The 26,981-nt window shown below is 37.2% G+C and overlaps 1 protein-coding gene across 1 annotated transcript in view; it reads right to left on the reverse strand.

Annotated features, from left to right (window-relative positions):
- Nucleotides 1–6,725: 6,725 nt before the first annotated feature.
- Nucleotides 6,726–26,981, reverse strand: part of rab27b (RAB27B, member RAS oncogene family) — a 74,521-nt gene continuing 54,265 nt past the window's right edge. Inside the window, exons 2-6 of the mRNA XM_085357960.1 lie at nt 16,873–17,044; nt 11,435–11,523; nt 9,026–9,129; nt 8,705–8,828; nt 6,726–6,917 (exon numbers count right to left, since the gene is read on the reverse strand). Of these exons, the coding sequence (XP_085214086.1) occupies nt 6,731–6,917; nt 8,705–8,828; nt 9,026–9,129; nt 11,435–11,523; nt 16,873–17,025 (657 nt within the window). The 5' untranslated portion in view covers nt 17,026–17,044 and the 3' untranslated portion in view covers nt 6,726–6,730. The remainder of the gene's footprint in view (nt 6,918–8,704; nt 8,829–9,025; nt 9,130–11,434; nt 11,524–16,872; nt 17,045–26,981) is intronic.

A 26,981-nucleotide genomic window follows, 5' to 3' on the forward strand; every position in this document is an offset into this window, starting at 1 on the left:
CATTGTACACTTCCGCCCATAATCCTTTGTGCCACGTGCAGGACACACGCGCTTCATGAGTGGACGTCTCCATTTTGTCAGAGGTAAGACTTCTTAATTTGTTCAAATATAAGACACGGTTTAAACAATAACGTATATCGGTTTTGAGTAAAGGTTTTAAACAGTATGATACGTCGAAATTTTATTAATAATCATCACTGTAATGATAGTATCGTATTTTTACACAAATGGCAGTTAGTGGACTGCTAGCACAAGGTCACTTTCCAAGCCTTCACGACTGTGTTACTGAACAGCTTTAACTAACCACATGTTTTACCGTATTAAAAAATATCAACGGTATATTCCGATGAGTTTTAACGTCTTTCATCCACGTTTAAAAGTTCATGAAAAGGTTTTGCGGTCAGTCGTGAGTGATTTTGTCAGCCACAGTCAGTTTTTCGAACTCCAGTTTCCAATAATGGCGGCCGCTACTAAGTTTTAAAATTACTCTTAGTAATCTTTCTGGGTCACAAAATAAACTTTTAACATATTTTCAGGCGCGAAAGTAGCTGTGTAAACATCAAATATCTGCTCGGTTTATCAAGATATCGCATGTTTGCAAAAGTGCTTCGACGTTTTCGGAGCATCTGCTACCCACCAGCTCGATAGCAAGCCGGGAGCTCGAGGGTCACTGAAGCCGCTGAGAACGGCACAACTCCCGGCACATCATTTTCAGATCACCGCGGGGTTTCGCTACTCAGTTTAAACGTAATGTATAAGTCACTTAGACAACCTAAAAATGTTATTGTTTGGTTTTTTTCAGTGTTTTATTTGTTCGTGAGTAAATCGGTTTGGCTGAGATTAAAGTTATTAGATTAGATTAGATAAAATAAAACTTTATTAATCCCCCGGGTGGGTTCCTCCTTGGTTTTTACACAGCTGACTAAACGTCAAAAATGATAATGTTGCTTTCCTTTCAGGTAATGGAAGATCCCTCAACTTAAATTCACCTGATCAGCATGGGATTGAAGTTGCAGGCTATCATAGCCAAGGTATTTTCCACTGACATTTCAGCTTGGAATTTTATTTAAAGAATTTTTTTGTCAAATTTCATTTGCATGGTGCACAGCTCCACTAATTTGTTTGCATGTTTTTGTCAGTGCAAGAGGACGCCAGGACGTCACTGATATAATTAACAACACAATTATGGGTTTCATGTTTTAATTGTATTTTAAATACATGTCTATTCCTTAGTAAAAAAACAAACAAACAAAAAACAAACAAAAAAACACAAGTACAGGTATTGCTGGGTTTTTGTTTTGTCCCAAGAAGGAAAAACCCTTTCTGACGAACATAAACTAAATTAGATAAAAAAAACTAAATGACTAAATTAATGTAATTTACTAAAACGACACATTTAAAGATTGAAGCTTACAAGCATGTTGACAATACCTTTGTGTTGACTGTCAGCACCCAGGCATGTGCATTAACATCAGCTAATTATCGCACATAATGCTCCATGTGATGATAATTTGATATTTAACAGTTTTTTTTAATACTGCCAATTCTCACAGTTTTGTCTTAATAAATGGTCACTTATCTGATGGTAATTTTTGGAATTCTTGCTCATTTTCAGTCACCAAGCAATCCTAGCAATAACATAACCAGAAATCTGGTTATTCAGTGCTTGATGGTGTACCTTGGGGAGTCCATTGATCAACTGATCAAAGAGTACAGTGTAAGTGTTGAAGTAGAAACATTATTCTGTTTTTGTTATTCATATGTGTTTGTCAAGTTTCAAATAATTTGAGGCATTATCATGTTTTATTTGTCATTCAGCTACAGGATGTGTCCAGGAAATATTTCATGTGTGCAACTACAGTCAGAAAACCCATGTGTTTGTTGTTTCAGGATGCTGATGAGGATGGTGTGTCACAAGATCTTTCTGAACAGAGGATGAAAATCTACAAAATCAAGGCTGTTGGATCTGAGGAGGATGACATTGGCATTGTGCTGGAGGGTGTGAGAGTTATGCCTGCTCTGGGCAATTTTCCAAGAGCATGCGCAATGCTGGTTGGATTGACATATGCAGTCGATCTTGCCTATCCCAAAGAGCTAAAATACACCTTGGAAGTATTCCAGAAACTTTTCCTTGAACTGGATTGTGCTAAGCTCTCACCAAAAGTGAACAGCCTCAAGAACAAGTTATTGGCTTAAACGAGGACTCTGAAAGAATGAAAGGGAAGTAAGCTCACTGAAAACCTTTGGTTTGTCTTTGTTAGATGCAGCTATCTTTTCAGTTTTTAAGTTAATTTCATCTTATTCATATCTTACCCAAATGACCTGCAATGTGTCAGGCTGTATTTGTGCTCTTCATTTTAATTTTGTTTTTTATTACCTACAAGTTTCTTAGGAATATTCTGTTTGAAAGGCAGCAAATTGGAGGAATCACTAGTGAAGCTTTTCTTTGTTTATAGTGTATGTTACTATAAAACATTGGTTTAAAACAACTTTAAAATTTAACAGAAGTGCAGTCCTGTAGCTGTAGAAATGTTACTTCCTCTTACATGTGTCTTAGATTTTCTCAGGTTAAACATCCAAATTGGGATAAAAGGTTGATTTACATTATTGATATTCCATGTACATGAGTGAAAAACCTTTGTTCTACAGTTATATTGAGTGATTCAATTTAACAAAAGATTGACAAACTAAAGTTTTTGTTTGTCAATCATAAATAAGTAACAGAGATAAAGGAAACGGTAAAGGATATTCAAATTTCAGGTTCATGTTGATATTACAGTCTAAAGATTAATTTCTTTTTTACAAAACTGGTTTACATTCATGCAGTTTATGTTGCTGTTGCTCTGTACACAAAGCTGTGTGATAAACTGTTTATGACACTAAAACAAATTTACAGCAGAGGAATGTATTTAGGAGATCAGGAGATTGTTGATGAGAATTCAGTGTATACGAGCAGAAAAATGTTATATTATAAATTACTGTGTTTTATTTTCCACAATAAAACAAATTACTGTTTTGATGTTTTCTTTGTGAAATTGATTCATTTTACTCAGAAAATAAGTAAAATTCATTTCATTTTCTCTTATTATTCAGTCATTATTTTTAAGGTTTATTTGGAAAATTATTGAATCCAATTTGAGTTTTACTGAAAAAACAAGAAGATTTCATTTCTTTGTAATGGATATTTTAGGAAGTTTTTACTAAACCTTTGCCAGATAGTTAGTAAATTCAAAGTAATTTTTCTCAGAGACTTATTTCATATCAATTATTTTTTTTGGTAAAGTTGGGCAATTTCAACCTTCAGTTTGAGATTTTGACCCTAAATCCAACACATATTTACAGTTTAATTCTATTAATATCTACTTTTGTTTTCTATTTGAATTTAATTAACATTTTCTCTACATTTTACATAAATCTTTTGAAATTAAAATCTACTTAATTATTTCAAGTGTCACTTTGTTGCCATAACTTTTTTAAGTAACCTCTAGTCACAGTTTTTACAGTGTGGATTTTGTAATTAGCATCTAAATACATGCCACTGTTGTCGTGTTTCAGGTGCAAAAACATAGGCTTTTCCTGTCCTCAGTGAGTTAAAAGGTTGTGATCAAGTAAAAAAAAAAAAAAAAAAAAAAAAAAAAAAACTAAGCCAAAAAATAAAAAATAAATGCAAAACTGTAGAGGCTTCAAAAATACTTCACTTTTTACACGCTTTTGTTGGATTACATTTATACATTTCCTGATTAATCTAAACTTAATAACACAGTGACAACATGTTTTTGCCCAATAAAAAAAAAAGTTTTGGAAGAAAACCCAACTACTGAGTGCTTCTACCACAGGCTGAGACATCCAGTCATCCTTCAGCATACCATGAATCAATGAACTAAAGAACAGAGCCATTGCAATGCTGGAAAAGCTTCAGGGCAAGTCACTGTTGGTTCTTAAGTGGCCAAGCCAAAATTTTAATCCATCAGAACATCTTTTGAGAGGCACAAAGAAGACACTTCCCATCCAATCTGATGACGTTTGAAGATGCAGATTAGCTCGGATGAATTGGATAAACCACCCAAATCCAGGTTGAAGAGATTTAACCAAGACAACTCAAAGCTGAAATGAGTAAAACCAAAGTTTCTGGATTTTTTGTTTTTATGCTTTGAGCACAAAAATACTAAAACAATGAAAAAGTAAATCAATATAAAAGCAGCTACTTAAATTTAATTAAATTAGATGACGTAACACAGGAAAGTGGGATGTAAAGAACAGAACAAAAACAGGACAACAGAAATAACTACATATGTCTCACATGTACTGTAAAATAAATAACTGGTCAACATATAATCTAACATTAGTCATGGACAGAATTGGAGCCCAGAGCCATATTGGAGTTTCTCTGATTATCTGATGTAAAGATGTGAAAAAGTCTAATCAAAAATCAGCTGCACTGAAGATCTCATGTCACCTGATAAAGCTAATTCTGCATTTTACTCCCATTCTATGCTGTTATTATTATTTTTGTGATTAGAAAGGATTTATTCAGAGAGCTTGGATGTTGATTTGTTGCTGCAGACAACTTTATTTTGAGCTTTTTAAGTAAATGGTAGAAAGTTACAATGACAATGTGCCTCCCGAACATCTAATAGCACAGCTGGACCGTCTCCAACAAGGTCTGCCTGACTACAGTGGAATAATGCTTCAAAGGTCAAGGCAGTAGGTCACTTTGGAACAACACATCTATGCTGATAAACACTATTAAAATGATCAATATGCAATTGATTTTTTCCTTTATTGCACATGTGTCATGCTATACCCATACAAGTCCTATAATAAAGATGGCATTCTTTCCAAAGGCCAACAATAGGCTGAGATTTCAGTTTCTGTAGAAGTAAAGAAAACGGCCCTCTGTCTGCATGTCTGTCAACATTTTGCTACCGAGTTTATCAGGTCAGTTGCTCATTTCGGGTCACACTGTCTAAAACGTTAAGTTTATTTTGTATATTCTGGTCAATCTGTATGTCAGAAAGGAGGATTATCCAGGATATGCTCACTATGGCTTACTTTGGCTCCACTACATCTGGTTTCACAATGCCAAAATCACTCATTTTGAGGCTTCAAAACAAGTAGCTATGCCCATCTTTTATAGTGTTGATGGCATCAGCCATCTGAAAAAACTGTCTCTTAATTAATACTTTGGAAATGGAAACAAACATATAAAATCTAGCCAAAAAACTTTTCTAATGATATTAGGAATCCTTAGCAGACTAGGATATATCTAAACTTATCAAATGCTAATATTTGATATGAGAAGGTGGAAAATGCCAGTATTTGTGGTCTTCTACTTCAGTGAAAACCTCAAGTTTGCCATGTAAAACCAGGTGATGTGGCTTAACAAAAAATAATAATAAACCCCCGCCCACCCCACAAAAAAAAACAACTTTAAAATGAAAAACGTTGAAGTTGGTAGGACACTGAAAAAACAAACAAACAAACAAAAAACCCTGACAATGTAGGAGTGTTTAAATAGATTTTTTCTGATTGTGGTCAGAAAGTGAACGTTAAGAATCACCAACAGTAGGAACATGATACATCATCTGCTTGGATGGTGCTCACTACCAAGCTAGCAGACGGCATCATTTTTAAAATATTATTGATGTCACATGCTGTTTGGTTGTTTTTGTGTGGTAAATTTGTGTCTTCATTGTAAAAGAATGAAATATAATATATGGTCACAAACAATTGAGGTCAAATGCTATACCCTTTATTAAGTGTGCAACTTTCTATAATCTATATAGGACAATACTACCTGTAAACAAAATTAGTGACAATGGAAAAAAGTACATGTTTCTGATACCATACTGCATGAGAGGGTACTATCAGATGTTACCTAGAGAAAGAAACAAAAGAAGCCAGCAGTGGGTGATTTTATTTTATGTTATGCTGCACTATAAATTTTTTATTTTATTAACAAAAAGAAAAAGCATTTTGCATTTTTTAGCAAATGTCTGCCATGTCTAAACCTGACAAAAAAATGTAAAAATCAAAAAGTTACTAAATGTGGCTCATATGGGTACAGCATAGGACACTTTGTGAAACGGGGAGAAAAAAACAATTATAAATAACAGAGGAATTAAACCATATCAGTCACACAATTTCTCACTGTGATCCAGGAGCAAACACTTTAGGAGAGGACCAATACTGATTAAAAACAAAGTTAAGTCCCCCTCATTTTGCGGCCATAAATAGATAGATCAACATATAAAGAGTCCAAATTAAACTTTTAAATGCGTCTTTTTGATTGTTTAGGTCTGTTAAATCATTCAAAGCACTTGCGAGCAGTTAAATTGGGAGCGTGCAGAGCCTATTCCCAGGGTGCATGTTTTTAACTAGGCACATTATGCGTCTGACAGTGATGAAACTGTCCCCTCCTGTTTTAATTTCCTTCTAAAGGCAGACCAACAGAGACTGTATTACCGTAAGAGTCCATTAGAGGGGGATAGAGTTCTTTCATTGTCAGAATGACATTAGGGAGGACAAGTAAGCATAAAGGGAGGAAAAGAACCAAAATAGGAGAACATGGCTAAATGTTAGCTTTAAAGAGCACAGGGGTGATGAAACAATGAAGAGACATGCTATCAAAAATGACAAGGATAAAGTAAACAGAGGAAGGAATGTGGTGAGAAGAAGGACAGACGACAGAGCAGCACTGACTGGTTGTTGTCCTGTATCGCCTCTTCATCTAACATGCACATTTCTTAGCATTCGGCTGTGCATCACCAAGCTTTGTGGCCCCGTTCCCATTGGCAGGCTCGGCAGGGGGTTTGTCGACGCACTGCTCCATCCTCTTCATGACCAGGTCCAACAGCGTTAGAACCGCCTTGTCCACATCTGCTCCTGTCGCTGCACTCGTCTCAAAGTACGGGATCCTGCAAAGAACAAATCTGCAACTTAAACCAATGTTTTTCCAAATGCACCTCACTTGTTCACCTTCCTTTGTATTTGTGTTATTTTCAACCATCATGAATTTAAAAAAAGATTTTTTTTAAACTGGTCGAAAGGCTGAGGAAGATTTTGAAGTATAACCTGTGGACTATGCATTTTGCATTGAGTAAATTAATGAGCTAAAATAATGTGAATACTGAGTATATCCAGCATGTATTCAGTGATAAGTTCTTGTACTTGTAACCATATGGTAAAAAAGTGCAGGTGTGAAGACCGAAACAACTTTAAAGGCCCATCAATCTGCTAACTGTCTGAAACAGGACCAATCCAGAGAGACAGTGTCGTTCAGAACCATCTGATCAACAGAACTTTACAGGAATAAATTCTACGCTGGACAACAGAACTGCAGAAAGACTAGTTTGCAATTCTAGATATCTGCTAACTGTGATATGCATTAAAAAACGTGAAGTGTGTGCTTTACATATGATAATGTTTGGCTTATTGTCAGTTTATTATGGGCATCTGCGGGAGAGGTCATGTGTTACTGTATTCCTAAGTATGTTTAACAACTTCAGGTGGTTAACCAAAGCTGGAAAACACTTGAAGGCTTGAAGTGGTTAGTTTAACCATCTATACCAGCACATTTAGGATCTGCAATTTTTGCTATACTTGCATCAACAAAGCTTTTTAGGTTTACTCGTTTATGTCAGAACTTACTTATATTACTTCCGTGAGCAAAACTTTGTGGGTTTTTACCTCATCTAACAGGAAGTCGTCTGTTGTTACAGAAAAACCGTGTACCATCTATTCATAAACATGCAATGTTGATGATCACAATAATCCTAACAATGATATTCTATAAAAGAAAATTATCAATGCTAACAAAATAAAGTATTTATATCAATCATACATGATGTACAAAAGTGAGTGTTGTTTTCGGCCAAAGCCCCACATGTTTCTGAGCCACATTAATGTTATTTTAATGCAATAGAGCAGAACAGAGGTGTAAAACAGGTGGTTATTACAAGATATATATGAGATATGGAGTTATGTAACATCAAAAATCACTATTACGTATTTGCTTTTCTTATTCTCTATCACGTCATATTTACACAATGTGTTCTAAAGCCTGTCAAATATTAATGTGGATCAGAGATCTGAAGCACATCGGAACATTACAGTATGTTAATTTAAATGTCAGATTTTAATTGTGCAAATTGTTTCTTGCCTGCACGTGGCTGAGAGATGCACACCTTCCTTTTACTTTTATAAATACCTGCAGCCATACCAGTAACGTAGGACAAAGTGTTTACGGTATTAGTAACTTGAGGACATGTGGAGGGGTAAGGATCCAACTGTACAAGGTCAAGCATGGAAACAGTGTCAATTGAAATTTAAGTTAATGCAGTTTTTCTCCTAGATAAATAAACATCAACAGTATTTAGTGTGTGCATATAGACTTAAGTATAAGTGCAAGATATAGTTTTAATTGTAAATACCTTAAGTGTCCATTGATATGAAAACAGCTGCTTAGTTTCTACAAGACGCTAAGGAAACAACTTTTGTTTTTTAATTAAAGCCATCATGTTTTTAGGGTAATACCGAGGCCAGAAGCTCTTTTGTGAAAGTCAGACGAGAAGTTGCCACCGTGTGCTCTCAGATAAACAGTAACAAAAAATAAATAAATAAATAAAATATCACTGTTCAACACCTGAAGTGGTCTTAATATCTACTAATACATACGGTTAATGTACATGACAAATAAACTTGCCCGTATTTTTCGGCCAGCTCCTTGGCCTGTCTCTCCTGAACCTCCCGCTGGTCGGCCAGATCCGCCTTGTTCCCTACCAAAACAATATCTGGGTTCTCACAGTAAGCATTCGCCTGTAGCTGGCCTGAAAATGAATACAGATTAAAAAGTAAATAAAGAAAAACTGATGTATCAGAGGAACTTCAAACAAACAGAAATGTTTTGTTATACTGCTATTTCATGCTTTCACAATACATTAGTCATCAGCCTTTTACATATTTTAACAGTGAGCTGAACATTGTTGGACTGAAATGTTTTGATAGCAGATTCTAGTAAACATACTCATCCAGTTTCTGACGTTGAGAAAGCTCTGCTGGCTGGTGAGATCGAACATCAGCAGGAACCCCATAGCATCCCTGAAGAAGGCCGTGGTCAAGCTGCGGAACCTGAAACACAAACAGTTTTAAAGAGTACAGATATGACAATGTGTATTTTTTAAAGGGTTTCTAAAAATGTCTTAATTGTATTATACTGCACAATATCCCGAATGTGAAAGCCACCCAATCACATTAACTGCTAGCCTTATGAACAGACGAGGCTAGAATTGATGTGTCCACAGATGCAGTTCTTTTAACAGCCACAAGAAGGTGCTGCAGTAAAAAAATAGACAATCCTACAATAACTACGTAAACCCAAAACAAGTGTGAAACCTGAATTGATTAATTTAAAAATGTTTGGGCACATCATGTTTTTAATTGAGAGCAAATGCCTGAAAGCAGTCACAGAGCAACACTGTATTGTTCTGTTTTGTTGATTTGTAGCCTTCTTTTAGGCCAGCTGATAAATATCAAATACTCACATTGTGTCAGCTGTGTTCTGGGTCTTTACCAACTCCTTTTAGTGTTTGGCATTGTATCAGTGTATAGCAACATTTCAGATCTTTGGCCACAAATCAAACTATTCATTTTTCATACCAGGCTGTAAACATGCCTTCAGTTTAATGATGAGCTGGGCATTTTAACTTGTCCGTTTGAACTTAGGGCTATTAGAAATGCAGTTTGTTGCACTTCCATGCTTCATTTTCCAGCACAGGATGTCACATTTGCCCAAATTAAACTCTCAGAATAGATATTTTACTAATGTCTGTCAAAAGATTTAAAAAAAAAAAATAGACCTTTGCTGCTCTACATCTGGAGATTGCTGGCTGTCACCAGGTGAAACTGGTCACAAAGACAGTGCTGCACTGAAAACCTTGCACACTGCTAGGAGATTGCCTTAGTCACCCGTAATTTGCACGGAGGACACCAATGCTTCCATTTTCCACTGCAAGCTGTAGTGTTTGTTTGTTTTTGTTTTTTTAAAATCAGAAGCCCCATTTCATACCAAACAAACATTTTGAAAAGGTGCAACTTTTACTTTGAAGGGTAAAAACTTACAACCGGTTGGGGAATACACATTTTTCTTCCCTGGTAATGGATGGTTGCCACATGGTCCTGGATTGTTCTCTGGGGGTCTAAACATGACATTCTAACATTTTGCAATATCAGTGTTTAAGCTGAAAATCTGTAGTCGCCAACCATTTCCAAAAATCTGTTATTCCGATGAATAATTCTATGAAACCTTCTTGCACAAAACAGAAACATTGATTTCAATTTGATCAATATCAGCTTATAACTTTGTTATAAGTAAAATATATGAGCTGTAATTTCACCTGTGTTCAAGCACTAAATACAGAAAAACAATAGATGTGTGCCATGTCCGTTTCTACCCGCACAAGTTAGTAATGGGGCTCCCCCAGCTGAAGTGCATATTCTGAGACATGCTTGTGCTTCTGGGTGTGACAACAGCGAGTGTGTAAACATTACTTATGAGCAATATTTAAGATGCAAACAATCGGAATGAAGCAGCAGATATCAGAGGTGTCTCCACCGCAGCCTGCTTACAGGTGGAATAATGACTTTAACCGCTTGAATAAATGATCATGCGGAATCTGTTGCACTGGGCAGAATAAATGCAATTAAAATTATGTAACTAACACCGACTCATCCTGCGGTGAGTCATCGGGCTTTTATAAACAGATTCAACAGATCGAGGTCGGGACCAATTAAAGACCACACACGCATGACTGACACATGCAGCCATAAATACTGGTCTGTTGATTCTCCATCTAGATTTCTGAAATAAACTTTACTACTCTACAATTATAAACTTTTTTAAAACGTTTTTCATTGTACCATTTATCTGTTTTGATATCGTCCCTGGTGATTTCATTTTGGCATTATTGCATTTTCTTTTGGTGAGCTTCAACCAATCAGTAATGACTGACCAATCAATTGGAAGTCAATTCCTCGGGTCAATTGTGCAATGACAGCTAAAACTAGTTTGTTGCACCTCAAGTCTACACACCATCTAACCCCAGTGGGATATCCACAGTTGTAAAACTGGCCCTAAAGGTCAGCTGTATGACTGCATCGGTTTCATCAATGCTTGTTACTACTGCTTCATGATTAAAGATTGGGTATGTTTTTTGTGTTACAGAGTAATAGGCAGAGGACTTTAAGACAAAAACTTTAAGCACTGGTGCTTTAACACATATTTAAAGCCTTGATGCCATCCATCAGCCCCACCTGGCATTTATGACCTGTAGAATCACGGAGAGTCTTAAGCCCACAATCCACGATGCCATCAGTGATGTGTGAACCGACTAACTGTTAGGAAAAAGATTTTGTCCTAATGGGATAAGTGGCCTACCTTTCCTGTCCAGCTGTGTCCCAGAGCTGAAGGTGAACCTTGAAGGTTTTACCCGTGGTCGTCCCATTGGGGTTAGACGCTGTGTAGACCTGAGGAGAAAGAAATCGCACAATTTTAAATGAGATGACCGTTTATGAAAGAAAAGTCATTTATACCTGGTGTATATTACAAGACTTGCAATTAAAAACAAACAAACAAACAAACAAAAACAATGACATTTAAATCAGTCGACCCAAAACTGACCATTACAACTGTCAACCTTCCTCAACCTTGAAAAATAAGTATCTCTATAAGGTGATTGGTGCACCTTTGTTTTGGGCTAGGAAAACAGCCATAGAGTAAGATTGTTCACTTGATAACAGTAAACTTCTTCCTCGTGATACTGTGTAGAGTTAGATTAGTCAAAGTTACTAATCTACAGTGGTGTGAAAAAGTCTTTGCCCCCTTCCTGACTTCTTGTTTTTTTATTACTATTTTGCAAAACTGATATTCTCCTTCAGGATGTTTGGTAGACATCAGAATTCATGGTTCCATTTACTGCAGCAAGTCTTCTAGGACCTGAGGCAGCAAAATGCCCCCATCACACTACCACCACCATATTTTACTGTCTTACTGACTTTCCACAGAGTATTTTTCCAAAGGTTTTGGGGATCATCAGGATGTTTTCTGGCAAATCTGAGAAGAGCCTTTATTTTTTGGATGTTGTCCTGGGGTCTTTTATGACCTTTTGGATGAGTTGTCACTGCTGTCTTGGAGTAATTTTGGTCGGCCCCACTGCTGCAAAGGTGTGCTACCGTTTCATGTTTTCGCGATTTGTGGATAACGGCTCTCACTGCGGTTTGCTGGAGTCCCACAGCTTTAGAAATGGCTTTAACCTTTTCCAGACTGAGAGATCTCAGTTACTTTGTTGTTCATTTGTTCCTGAATTTCTTTGAAACGCAGCGTGACATCTGTCTTTTGAGGATCTTGAGGATTTTGATGGTCCACTTTGTCAGGCAGGTCACGTTTAAGGAATTTATTGATTGAGAACAAGTGTGGCAGTAATCAGGCCTGGGTGTGGCTAGAGAAATTAAACTCAGCTTTCCAAAGATGTGATACACCACAGTTAGTTTAGGATACAAAATACATAATATAAATACAATGAAATAAAAAAAACAGTTTAACTTTGGGATCTTTTCATTTGTATTTGAAGAACTATTCACCACCTTACATACCCCGCCTCCATTTATTCACCTCACCCCTGCTTCAGTGAATATTTCATCAGGTATGATGAAAACTCATGTGGACAGTGATCCTGACTGGGTAATGATGAAAACTTGTTTGCAGCAGCTGGCTGGCTATGTTCCTGTCACCACAGGAAGCTTCAGGCATCATTCACACCTCTGATTCTCCCTAATGTGACACACTGTCACATTTTCTGACACCCTTTTTAGACTGAGTTTATACAGATCATGTTTGAAACAGTTATATTTGACTTTATGGTGTTCTTTCATTTTTCAAGGTGATAACTGACCTTCAGCTCAGATGGGGTGACATGAAAAGACATGCACTCTGATCGAGGAAGTCTATTTGGATAACAGACACGTCAAAGTTTCTGTTTACTTTACACTGTGGAAAGTTATCAAGGTACTATTTATTGAACCTACTTCTTATAAAGTCGTGAGCTAAACACCAGAAACATAGTGCTGTACCTTTGTTTAACAGTATAGTGTTGCTTTGCTGTCATAGCGACTAGCTTGCTCCAATAGATGCATTGAAATGAAAGAATGATGACCGCTTTGTTGTGTGTGTGTGTGTTTCTTTTAATTACATGGCTTAAATCCATCTAGACATAGTCAAGAACATGTAGTGCCAGATTCAGTTGTAGTTCTCATTCAACTTGTCACATGCTGACGCATGAGCAGCACATTTTAGCTCACTAGGTATCCCATTGGCACGATTTTACAACATGCCCTAACCCTAACCATTCAGAGGATGGATAAGAATGGCCAGACTGCTCCAAGTTCACTGGAAGACAACAGTAACTCAAATAATAACTAGTTACAAACAAAGTACACAGAAGAGCATCTCTGAGCACTCAATACAAGTCATATTTGCCTGGTGGGATGAATCTCAATTTCTGCTGTGACGTTTCATTTTTCATATCATCTCACACCAGACATACCCCTGTGTGGTAGCCATACCACACAAGGGTCAACCTTATGTCTTTGGGCTGAAAGATGTGCCATTATACTACCCCAAAGCCAAATTCCTCCTTACATCAACAGTTTCTAGTCTTCATTTGTTTGTTTAATTTAAGGCCTATGAAAGATGCGCTGAACCGTGGCTACTATGGTTACAAGTCAGATTTCTGAGATAATAATCGAGCACTAAAACAGTCGGTAATGTGAGTTTCATAATGACTAGTACCCTGCTAGTTTTGTAATGCATATTAGAGGCCAGAAGAATCAAAAAGATGTGGGTCATAATGAGCAGTTTCCTCTTGGTATGAGCACCGAAGCACAGTTTACCAGAAGTGTTCACTTAATTGTCTGTCTAGGAGTCACGAAACTTTCATTTACAAACTCTGGTTAAATGTCCCATGGGATGAACAAACTGATCCACATTCAGCTTTCAGACCTCATGAGAACTCTGAGGAAGTACAGCTGCGAACTAAAGCTGTGATCACACATTTGTCTGCTTCTGTGTAATAATCAGATAGAACGGTTTGAAAACAAGGTGTGACCTTTAAACACATGCGTGCACACACACACACACACACACACACACACACACACACACACACAAGGTGATGAAACAATCAATCCTATGAGTCATCCGGAGAGGTGGGATTAAAGCAGCATTGTCTGTATTTCAGACCTGCAAAGGCAGCAGGGCACCAAAGTGACCAAACCAAGCTTCGCCCACTCTCTGATTCAGATAAGAGCATTCACAGTGAGATATTTGCACGTATTCATTTCGATGGTCAAGTATAGAAACTTTTATCAAGTCTCAGGTGAAGTTTAAAGTGGAACTCTACACAGAATCAAGTATGAAACTCTCAAAGATTATAAAAGGATTTTAATACAACAAATTTCTGGAATATAGCATGAGCGATTGGTCCTGCAGCATTAAAAGAGAAACAACAACAACAACAACAACAACAACAACACAGGAATTAAAAAAAAAAAAAAAAAAAAGTCTTCTGCCTCTAGAGCAACAAGAAGCTCTGCAACCTGTCATTCATCATTTACCCAAAACAACATCTCCTTCACTGTCAGTCCAAACATGGCAATAAATTGCTTCTGTCTCATCAGCCATCTTTCAAGCCTAAAACAATTTTTAAAAGACTGTCAACTTGTCAAGACATGTCACCGTCATATTTCTTGGGGTCCATGAGTGTCAGCTCAGGAGAAAAGCATCTTATTTAGAACTGTCACCACGTTCTGTCACTATAACGTTACTGGTTCTGTCAGTGTGTGTGGTGTAAGGATCAACTTGTACGAAGTACTTTAAGCGCAGAAGTAAACTAGCTCTTAACATTAGCAGAAAGTGATCACAGAGGGCTTTTTTCTAACAACAGTTTTACAAGGCAGCTATTAAGTGGATTAAAATAATATAATTTTGCAAATTAGATTGGGGAATCAGGTGGTCCGGAAAATAAACGGATAGTCCGCAGACATGTTAGCAGCTCTCTGAGGCTGTAGTTGAACATAGTGATGATTTAAACTAAACACCAGCCTTAATGATTGCTAATGCTAATGATGCTAATGATTAACAGCTGTTTACAATGAACCTCCTCACTTAAGGGTTTAACTATACTAATTATGTGCTGATAAATAACAGTATTCAAACAAAAGTAAAACTTGCTGATCATACCGTGTTTGCAATATTACAATATGTTAATTGTGATATGTCTTATTAAGCAAATATTGCTATTCTTAGTGCCATATCTATGAAAGACCTTAAAGAAGATCTGTTACGCTTTGCATAATTTTCTGTTCAAACTAATCCTTTGCTATACAGCCTCAGAAGTTTTATTTTCTGTATGAAACAAACTGTTTAAGCCATTTTTCCCTAACTTTAAGCCAGCTTTTTTTCTTATTGGCTGCCAGAACAGGAAGTAGGTTGGGCATCTATGCTTACAACCAGAGAGTGTTCCAGTCACTGTTAAGGATCCTTAGACCCAGCCTATTCATTATGTCCTCTGTGGTGGACAAAAAACTGAAAGATACTTTTTTTCTGGGTTCGCATTATTTAGAAGTTTGCTCACGTTTAACTGCAGATCATTGGTTACCCACTGGTTTGAGAAGTCAAACTGTGAATCTGTTTTTAAGCTGTGCATTTTTGCATTCTTGTTGTTTTGAAGACCAGAGCAAGGACTATCTGACTGTGAAAAACCCTCACACCACAAACTCAAAGAAGGGCTGTTTGTCAATCACGAGGTAGGCCAATGCTAAAGCACACCAATTATAACCCCAGGTTTTCAGTCTAAATGATCATTATATTATGTTCAATAAGACCCGAAATCGATTGATCGATTAACACCATAAACTTAACACCATATACAACCAGACTTATTTGTTCAACCAGATGACTCATCTGGAATGCAGGTTTTAAAGCACACTGGCTACATTTTTCATGTCTGCCTGAATGAACTTCTATTAGAAACCACGACTGCAACTTGGCACATGGTAGAGTAAAAAGAAAAAGAAAAAAAAACCTATATGATAACATAACCATCCCTACCCAATTAGCTCCTGAACCTTTGTCTGCTGACAGCTGATAATCTCTCATAGTGCCCTTTGTTATCTGGCAGCATATGTTTTATAGCTATCAGATGAGTGCATCACCCAAACACCCTGCCCAGCGCATCCTAGAAAGTCCCCAAGCCACCTGAGCCTCCAGCACTTGATCCAGCCCTCACATAACTATCAAAAAGGAAGCTTAGGTTTAAAAGTAAAGAGGACATGTCCCCAAACTTGGGCTCAATCTTTGGAAACTAACAAGCACAAGTAAGCCCCCACTCTGAGAGCTAAATGCTTTCTTTGGAAAGCCTTCATTTATAAATACCACAGCAATTATGTTAGACGCTAACTAGTTAACGACCATCTTTTCACGGGTAATTTATTCCGGGTCATTTATTCCCGGCTGAATCTGACCCAAGTTTGTTTTCCTTGCATAAGTTAAAATAACATGACTGTAGAGTGACTCAGCTCAGCAGCCACTGTGGGAGAAAAGCAGCAGAAAACCTGGGCTTGATCTGACCCGCTGTTTGTGCTTTGATAACTAAAAGCTCTGGACAAATCAAACTGTAACTATGGTAACCAAAGTGGCTGCTAACTTGAGATGAAGATGAATTAAATGTTGTGTAAAACTACACAATCAAAAAGAAACTTCTACAAGCTACACACAGGGCGCACATTTGTTCGTAGGAATAATAAAAGGTAAGAACTCACCACTCTCTTTTCCCTGAAGTCGATGCCGACTGTGGTGATGAACTTGGGGTTGAACTTGTTGTCTGTATATCTGTACAGGAACGTGGTCTTCCCCACGCCGGAGTCCCCCAGGGCAAGGAGCTTTATAAGGAAGTCATAATCCCCATCAGTCATAGTGATGACCGCAATAAACCTGCAGAAAACAGAGTCACACAATCACGCACAGACCCACACACCAAATCCCAAGGTTTCAGCTTCCATGGGTATTCAGTTTGTCTGTGATAAAAACCAAGCCAGAAAAAAGGAAATAAGCGAGAAACAAGGAAGCCAACAAATAAGCTGAGGAACAGAACAAGGAGATGGCAACACAACCACACACACACATGCAAACACCAACTGTCGTGTTGAATTATGGTGGTGGGGATCATGGGACTGTCCAGACCAGAATATGGCTTTCTGGGAAAATAGTAACTGTGTGAGAACATAGCTAAGTGGGAAAATATTTAAGAAAAGAAGAAATGGTGTAAGAGTGCAAAAAAAGAAAAAGGAAAAAAAAAGGCAAGCACACACTTTATATATTTTACAGACTATTTTCATTTTATGCAGTTTTAGCTAAAAAACAGTTAATGAGTTTGCTGTCAATTAAACGGGAGTTAAGCATGTCAAAACCAGTGGCACCACAATACAAACCCTTGTAAGAAACCTTTTGGCGTCGCATTTACATAATTTAGATAAGGATTTTGAAGATGCTGCTGACAGGCAGGAGGCAGATGACAAAGAAAAAATCATGGACATATAGTAAAGGACGACATGCAGAGAGTTGGTGTGACAGAGGATGCTGCTGCCATAGTGACATGGATGCAGATGGTCGAGTGTGGCAAACCCTAAAGGAACCAGGCAAAAGAAGACAATAACAACCATCTTTTAACATACAGGCTTAATTTTAAGGAGGGACATAATTAACCTTTTCTAAACCAAACCAGTCACAAAGACCAAGTAAAACAAAGTATTGTTCACTTACCCAAAATGGTAAGTGAACAAAACTCTATATTGGACAAGCTTTGACCAGTGTTGGCGTCATAAATAAATAAAAACACTACAATTGTTATTTTTTAATGAGTTTTTTAAAGAATTTAATGCACTATGCAATACTTATTTATCCCCTGGTGAAAGTAATTAGTCACACCATTCGTTATTTGGCTTTTTTATTACTTCATAACATTACCTCACATGCATCGTCACATGATTATCAGTAGACAATATAAACCTGAGTGCTTGAAAAGAAGGTGAAGAGACTTCTTTTTGGTTCATAAAGAGGTTTTCATCACCCCTCCAAAAGAGGCCTCTCCAGTTCTAAAAACCTGCAGAGGACACTACAGTGTTCAACTCTGTTGCAATTCAGCTCTTTTTATAACTTCACATTTCTTCGAGGCTGTCTGACCAACAACAGCACAGAGAGCCCACAGACTGACTGTACCTCATATTTGTCTCGTATTTTTTGCAGTGCCTCCATTAACAACAACAGTAAAAGTAGAAAAATGCAGAAACTGGAGTGGTTAGAAACAATTGCTGTGACGGTGCAGGCTCTGGCTGCTTGTTTGGGTTTGACAGACCAATTGCTTATTGAACCTTCACTGTCTATGCAGATGTTTGCAAATAGCCAATGTCATACTGGCAGCAGTGATTAGTTTGTCCTTTAGTTTGCACCCATCACACTTTTGTCTTTTAGTAACATAAAAATGAAAGTAATGTCAAAATCTACACTAATTAAATGCCTGGCCAATTCACCACTACATGGCTTCCTGGAGGATAATACTGTACTTTAGCCACAGCAGTCAAGCTTTTAGATCGGCTGTTGGCACGGTGACTGCTATTGTTACCTCACTTGAATCAAGGCTTCTGAAGCTTTAGCCATAACATGTTAAATGAGTTGCTTTCTGTGGATTTTGATGTTTTGTTTTTTTAAACCAATTGTTGTTGGTTTCAAATTATGTTCCCAGGACATTGATAAGGGCATCCCTCAAGGATTGATATCCGACCAACTACTTTGTACAGTGAACATAAATATTTATTTTCCAAGTGGACTGTAATGTTTTTTGTTTTGTTTTGTTTTTATCTGCTCAAAAGCCACTTTGAAGCCCCACCATAAACCAGGAACTTCAATATTTCCAAAGTTCCAGTTTGGTCTGGTCATCCAGCATCATAAACACTTGTGAATTTAGCTTGCATAACAAAAATGTCCTACAAAAAACAAAAAAATAAATAAAAATTTAACAATCCTATACCAAAGGTCTTCATCTATTTCATATTATTACGACTACCTGTGAATACTGAACACTCTATAAATGTGTTTTTCATGTGAAATTCCTAATTGTGTAAATCATTCAGGTACATAGTGTATTGTAGTCTAGTGTCTGTCTGCCTCATGGCTAAATGTGGCATATTTAGAGAGAAGATCATAAGACTAAGATTTAGTCAGCTGAGAAGAAGCATGGGAAAAATTCTGCTTTATTATAGTGAGGGCAGTGATTTGCCAGGAGGTCAAATCTCCTCACAATAACCTCACTGTACCTCAGAGAGACAGTACAATGAGAATCAAGAGTAACATATTTATAACAGACTAAAGATGGTACACTGCCACTTAACCTGGATAGTGGATTTAATAAGCATCCACTTCCTTCTTTAACCTAATCACAGTTAGTGCTTCCCAAAAAGTTGATTCTGTTCATCTGGATTTAGCGTTTTCAGTGAGTATGGATCGAGGCAGTTAGCCATTTCCAGCCAGTTACAATAAAAAGGTGGGGGTGTAAATCTTTGTAAAGCTGTACAATATTTCTTTACATTTAACATTCATTCAAATGCATTTTATATTCCTTCTCATACAGTGGTGATGAGAGAAGTTCATTGATATGTCAATAGCTGAAAACTCAGCTATTGACACTTCTTAGGTCTGCCCCAGGACCACCTCCTGGTAGGACAAGACCAACGGCAGTGCCCAGGAAGGGGTCCTGGGTAGATCCCTGAACCACCCTAAACCTTCAAATCAATATAGAGGAATAGCAGCTCTCCTCCAACTCCCTCCTCACCTCATCTCCAAGACTCCACACATCCCTCAGAAGCAGCTCATTTTCACTGGCTGTGTCCACAATTTCTAACTGTCAGCCTGTATCCAGAACTTATGACTGAGGATGAGGGTAGGAACTTGACTCAGCTTTCTTTACTAAAACAGATCTGTATCTCACATCACTGGAGAAATCACACCAATCCATCTGTAAATCTCCCACTCCATTTGCTTTTTTATTATTGATGTAAATACAATTTACTTTTTGTTTTTGTATTTTCAGTTAGGTGAAACTAATTCGATGAAATTGCTCTGTTCACCAAAGAACAGAAATATATATACCAACAACAAGAGATACTGGTTTCCTACTGTTCACATTCTGGCACTGGAGAACATTCCATCTTCATAACAAGCAAAACCATAAACAAAAACAAAACAAAAAAGAAAATCACAAAGAATAGAAATGGCTATAAAGAGAGGAGAAATGGGAGCTTCTGCAAAGAGAAGAGATGACATGTGTTTGTATGAGGACACGTCGTCAGTGTTACTATCAAAAGGTCCATCAGGAAGTAGTGCTTTGCTCCTCCCCCTCTGTTATCGTTCATATCTTACTGATAACAGACTGCTTTCATTCTGACTCTGATGCACAAACACACGCAGCTGCATAAACTAAGAGCTCTTTAGTTTGTGGTTACGGGTATTCTTAAGACCACATTAACATATACTCTATGCTGAATATTTTAAGCTCCTAACATGAAGCACTGCTCCATACCGTTCCTAATGTAACAGCATACTTTTTGCATTTATAATTATCAGAAGACATCCTCCATGTTGTTTAAACGGTGAGAAATGAAACTTTATCAATCTGAAGCTAAAGAGTCTTGCTTCATAACTTTATCTTTACGACATGTGAGCTGCCTTTAGAGCACTGAGGAGGAACACATCAGAACACTGACTTCCTGTTCTGGAATAAACAGCCAGCATTTCTGACAATCTGATAAATGTATGAAGAAAAGTCACACTGACTGATTTTCTTTTCTAACTTTCTTTCCTGAATAACTCCAGCCAGGCAAACAAGTCAAAATCTGCAGAGCTAAATGTTTCCTTATCATCAGGGAACAAACTTTACCAGCATCCTGTGCCATGTGACTTATATGTTGATTTGGATGTATAAAAACAGCAAACCAAATGTTTTGAATATTTATTTTTCCAAATATTGAGAAATCTTGAGAATATTGAGTTTCTCATTAACTGTAGGAACATCGTGCATTTACTGAGCTTTAAAACATGCTTTTGAACAGGGGATTTTCTTAACCTTTAAAAAGACATTCAAGAAATTAGTTGTAGGTGGTTTCAGATACAGGGTCATATAGTAGGTGGTGCAACCACTGCGTTCTGCACTGCCTCCATCACGGCAACGGTAACTTTTACCAAGTACACTATGTGCTAAACATAACCCGTGGATACCCTTGCATATAAGATTGCATATCACACCAGATTCACTTTGAAAGGCAACACCAATCACATAGACAATACTGAAGAGCATTCCCATAGAGATGGGCTCAGTAATCAAATCTTACATAGTAGTAATGATTAAATGCATTATTTATCCTCTTGGCTCCCCATCACTGTAATTAAGTATGTAATGGATTCACAATGTGGCCTAACAAAGTATCATATCCATCTATTGTCACAATGCTGCTTATACATTCAGGGGAATCTACACTTGTACAGTGAGACATAAATCCCTCTGGCAGACCCGGGGTGTAATTTTCACCATTCACTGCTGTGGTGCTCTTAACACTCGCTGACTTATTACACTGTACATTTAATGTGAAGGACAGAAAAAGAAGGTGGTGAAGTCTAGACTGTGCATAATACAACAGAATGTATTAAAACAACATTTGGAGGTGAGATTTCAAACCTGCCGACCTTAATAAGGTAGCATCACTGCATAAAAACATGTAAATCTCCCATAAACGACATAATGTAAGACAAAGGCTCTGCTTTGCTCTTTGGCCTACTTGCATAAAATCCTGTGTGTTCTTTTGATCAGGTCTTGAGCCTGTAGCAGTATGTACATATTCAGTTTGGTGGAGTTAGCCTGAGTTTTCTGTGGAACAGCTCCAACATTACCATTTATAATCACTTATTAAGTTAAATGTATACCTCTTTATCCTTACAATGCATTGCAATGCCTTATAAGCATTCCCTGAGTCTTGTAAATTAAGATTACTTTACCCATCATGAGCCATAGAGGTTTCAGGTCACAGTAAAGCAAATTTCAGCTAAATTTTCACCGCAAATCTTTCTGACAATTCATTTCAGTACAAGTCAGAAAACAAGTATATTCTTAATTGCAGGCAGTGAGTCCTTTGGAGGTCCTGGATGAGATTACCAAATAGCTTATTGGAACCACACTTCACATCATTCCAGTGTTTCCAACACATAGGTGGATAGGCAGTCCAGATACACTGAGCATTTTATTTATTTATTTATTTATTTTTTAATCTGTCCTAGACAACATAATCTATTTACCACTGGAAAGTTATCTCACTCTTATTTTGAAAGTTGCCGCTAACCAACATGCTCCAGTCTTTCCTGTCTCAGGCTTCCCTTCACACATGCTAGTCAAGCTCTTGTTGTATGCAGTCTACGTCACTCAGCCTGGATTTGACAGACAAATCAACCCTGATCGATGTCACACAAACTGTAATGTTTTGGAGTTTACATGGCGGCGATTTAGGTCTTGTAGGCCTGTTTGATGATGGCAAAAATCATAGTCCGAGAGAGATAATCATTTAACATGATTACAGGCAGAATTTAGAAAAAGAAATTTACTGAACTCTTAAAAAGAAAAAAAAAAGATGAAACTCGTGTTTTAAATTATGGGGCATTTCCTTGAACTTTAATTAGAATTCATGAATAAAATAATTAAATATGTCCCACTAAATTAAGTTTTAGAGAGGGGCACAAACAAAATAAAGGGATCTATAATAATAATAATAATAATAAGGATAAATATATAATGGAATTTGGGAGGTAAGGGAACCCTTAATAATTATTTGTTTTGTGATTTCCAGAAAACTGGCCCCATTTTGTAGTGATTAACACATGTGCTGGTTCAATTCTAGCCGGGGACACAAATTCCTTTTGGGGGTGTGTCAGAAAGTGTAAAACTCTGCCAAATCAAACATGCGGTGCTTCCCACTGTGGTCACCCCTTGTGACAAGGGAGCAGCCGAAAGCAGAATTATCAAGGCCTGTGATCAGTTAAACTGTGCAACTCCAACATTCACTGCTTTCTGTGGATTTAGCCAAACTCAATAAGATAAGAAGAAGCTTTTAGCTTCTTTCCAGCCTTCATGCACGTTTAAAGCTAGGCTAAATGTTAGGATTCCTTCAGTGACTCTAATCAGCATCAACACCTCACAATTAAATTGACCTGTTGGCTTGATGCAACCTAACATTGACCACGAACTGGCCTTTGTTACTGCAAAATTATTTGCTACTTTTTACCCATGTAGCCAATTTACTACTGTGTCTGCCATCTGTCTCGTCTTGTTCGTAATTCCTGTTTAATAATTAAAACCATTACCATGATTATAAATTACCCGAACATGTTGATAAGATGTGAAAGAGGTAAAGAGGAGGAGATCCAATGCTATTTTTCCAAGAAAAAGTATGCTTATTAATCCAGGTTTAACAGATTCATATAGAAATGTAGACAGAAACATCAGCCTGTACTTTATGTCGAACACTAAAACTCATTATCTGCAGATGGGGGGGGAAGAAAAAAAAAAAAAGCGTTTCATCTTTGGGGTTCATTAGATCTTTATACATAATGCAACCTTGAGCCTAATTAATTTCAAATTAAATCAATAAATAATTCATTTCAGTTTAATACATTTTCAACCAAACCCAAGTTGGATTTCCAAATTAGATTTACTCTCTCAGGACCAGATGGCTCTGAGCAAAACATCCGATTTTTGTGTCGAGTTTAGAGCTACCTAGCAGCATGTGAGTGTTCACAGTTTACATGACGAGATGAAAAGCAGTGAAACAAAAACAAAGCAAAAAAAAAAAAATCATCAGTTAAAGGTTCTAGCAAAATGTATCACAATACATTTTTTAGATCCAACAACACTGGTTTTTACAGAGACACATCCCAACAAAAGGATGTGTAAAAATTTCCATTGTACTACTAAAAAGCAGCAGGACACTGATGACGGCCTATCCTGGGTTAATTATTTATCCACATTCACTGGGTTCATCTGTATCTCCTCGCTGCAGTTTAACCTTTACAACTAAACTTTAAGCATTAAAAATAGCAAGCCTCTGGAGAAGTATTTGTAGCTTATTAGCTATGTAAGGTTCATGTAACCTCGCCCTCTGATTAAATGCTTCGTAGAACAGACAGAGGCAGAAGTATAAATATCTCTTCCTCTTAGGAGCTCGGAAGGAAACACGTCTGGACTTCTTTAAGTTTCCTTGAAGACGTTTCACCTCTCATCCAAGAAGCTTCTTCAGTTCTAAGAGCAACTGGTGGAAAGCCCCAGATTATAAGACCCTAGGAGTGTCCCTAAGAGGGTCCTGGACCACTTATTGATCGTCAACCTAATCACACGAGCCAAGGTATGAAAACGGGTGTAGGTCACAATCAGCAATGGTTTCGGGTGAACTCATTGTGAACCCTACCCCCACCCTATTATGTGATTTACTGAGGTCAAAAGGCCCAGGATGTGAGTGGGCGTTAAGGCATCTGGGAAGGGATTATAGATGGCTGGCAATTGGTGTCATAGGCCACCACCTCTGTTTAAAGATGGTCGTTCACAGTGGACATAGATGGCTTCTTTCACTACTCTTTTGAACCATCTGTCCTCTCTGTCCAAAATGTGAACATTGGTGTCCTCGAAAGAGTGTCCTTTGTCCTTTAGATGCAGATAGACATCAGAGTCTTGTCCTGTCGAGGTGGCTCTCTGATAAACCTGCTACTGAAGAAGTTTGAGAGGCTTCTTCATCATATGCCTAATCATAAGCTGAGCTCAACATAGATTATAGTAAATACTAGTTGCCCAAATAAGCATTAACATGATCAGATAGGGGAAAAAAAGCCCTACAGAAAACACCCACTAGGATAGGCATTTTGAATTTTAATGTCAGACATTTAAATTTCACAATTTAAACTCCCAAATGGTAACATCATGTTTACCAGTTGCACAGGAGGTCAATCTAAATATGGAGTCAATCGAAATTTGTTATAGTAACTGAGCTAAAAAAAAAAAAAAAAAAAAAAAAAAAAACTTGAAATATGACATCTTTATTCATTATGAGGTTGCCAGTTTTTAAATCTTTAATCTGTAATACCAAAGTAATACAGTGCTTGTTTCTTTAGAAACAATCGGGCAAATTTAGTCTTGTTTACTTTAATTGCATCTGTGCCCATTAGTAGCATTGTTATGTGCAATTTGTTCATTACATTAACCACTGAGAACAGCCATGAGCAACTACTGTATTAAAAAAATAAAAATCTATATATTTTATGTATTTTAATGTCCAGTTTGCATTAGAAACCATACTGACTGCATGGTGACCGCAGGAGAAAACTCATTTAGCTCGTTTAACGTAACTATTAAGTACACCCATAAAATGTTTCCTGTGAATCCTTTATGCAATTTAAAGCAACCTGAATCAAATAAAACCAAAGCAACAAAAAAAAAAGAAAAAAAGAAAAAAGAAAAAAAGAAACAAACAAAAGGAGACACCACAGAAGCAAAATGAAAGTAAAACAGAAAGTGTTGCTTTAAAAGCCAAGTACAACAGCTGAGAATTGGCTTACTTACGCCAGCTGTCCGTACTTGACAGAGAAACAATAATAAAGACACTCACTGTGAAAACAAAGCATTAACATTGGTGGAAAGAAAGTCATGTATTTTACTTTTGTCCTCTCAAGCTAATGTACCAATGTTTGTTTCTCAGTAAGCCTTTATTATTAGAAGCAGCAGACATTTGTCAGAGACCTTTGCATTTGACTGTTGTGGCCTCCAAATCACTTTAACCAGATCTGACTAATTTGTTTCCCATCTCTGCTGTGGACTCTGTTGAAAACCTGTGCTGTCATTAGCAATCTATTCTGTGGAGCCAAGCGATCAATAACCGCTAACATGGGTGAAGATTGACCCTTGATTATTCAATTTGCTCAGGCGTCCTCCTGGTTTATGTCTTGCATTGTTCCAAACCTTTCAGCAAATCAGACCCACTTAGCAAAACAGTGAGGCACATCTGGCACGGTGGAGCAGAAAGATCAAAAGCATCAATGTAGCCAAGAGGTCTAAAGAGTGCTGCTTTCATCACAAAAAATAACACTCTAAATTATGTCTACAGGAGTGAACTGCACAAACAACATTGGGAGAAGTGCATATAACGATAATACTGATTTTAACAGTACCACTAGTTTAACCAATAATGCTCAGAGATATGGTACTCGTCAGTTCTTATCTTTTAAGAGAATAAAAAAAACAAATTAAGAGTCAAGTAGACCTACATTACACCTTCCTTAATCTTTAATCCTAATGCTAACCTTATGGAATTAGAATATCTTATTTTATTTTGTTCTTCAACATCCCTACCAACAAGAAGAAACTTTCTGAATATTTTTGTATGCCTGTTGATCAGAAAGTCCTAACTTTCTCCATAACACTCAAATCCCTAATGATAACTTAGGCTTCATGGTGCGTTCATGAATAAACTGGAAGTTGGAATTTCAGAGTTACCATCCCCAATTTAAATCTACAACACCCCTTCAGCTTGAAAACTTAGAGCAGCCCCAGCAACTTTGAGTTATTAATCCAAGATGGCGGTACTGAATGTAAACAGTAGTAAAACTAAACTTAGTTTGATGTGCCACTTTTGTGCATTTTATGACTCACTAAATAAGCCGTATGCAGAGCACTAATCAGGCTCTATACATGAATGTGGTTTTTTTAAAGTTTCACCACAGCTCTTGGAGGAAGAAAGAGAGCAAAGGAGAATGCAAACTCTGGGCAATTGCAATAATCTGTTAGTAACCA

Source organism: Diplotaxodon limnothrissa, linkage group LG7 (genome assembly GCF_057381915.1).
Source record: "Diplotaxodon limnothrissa isolate DT_005_m linkage group LG7, D_limnothrissa_male_GT1.1, whole genome shotgun sequence".
NCBI lineage: Eukaryota > Metazoa > Chordata > Actinopteri > Cichliformes > Cichlidae > Diplotaxodon > Diplotaxodon limnothrissa.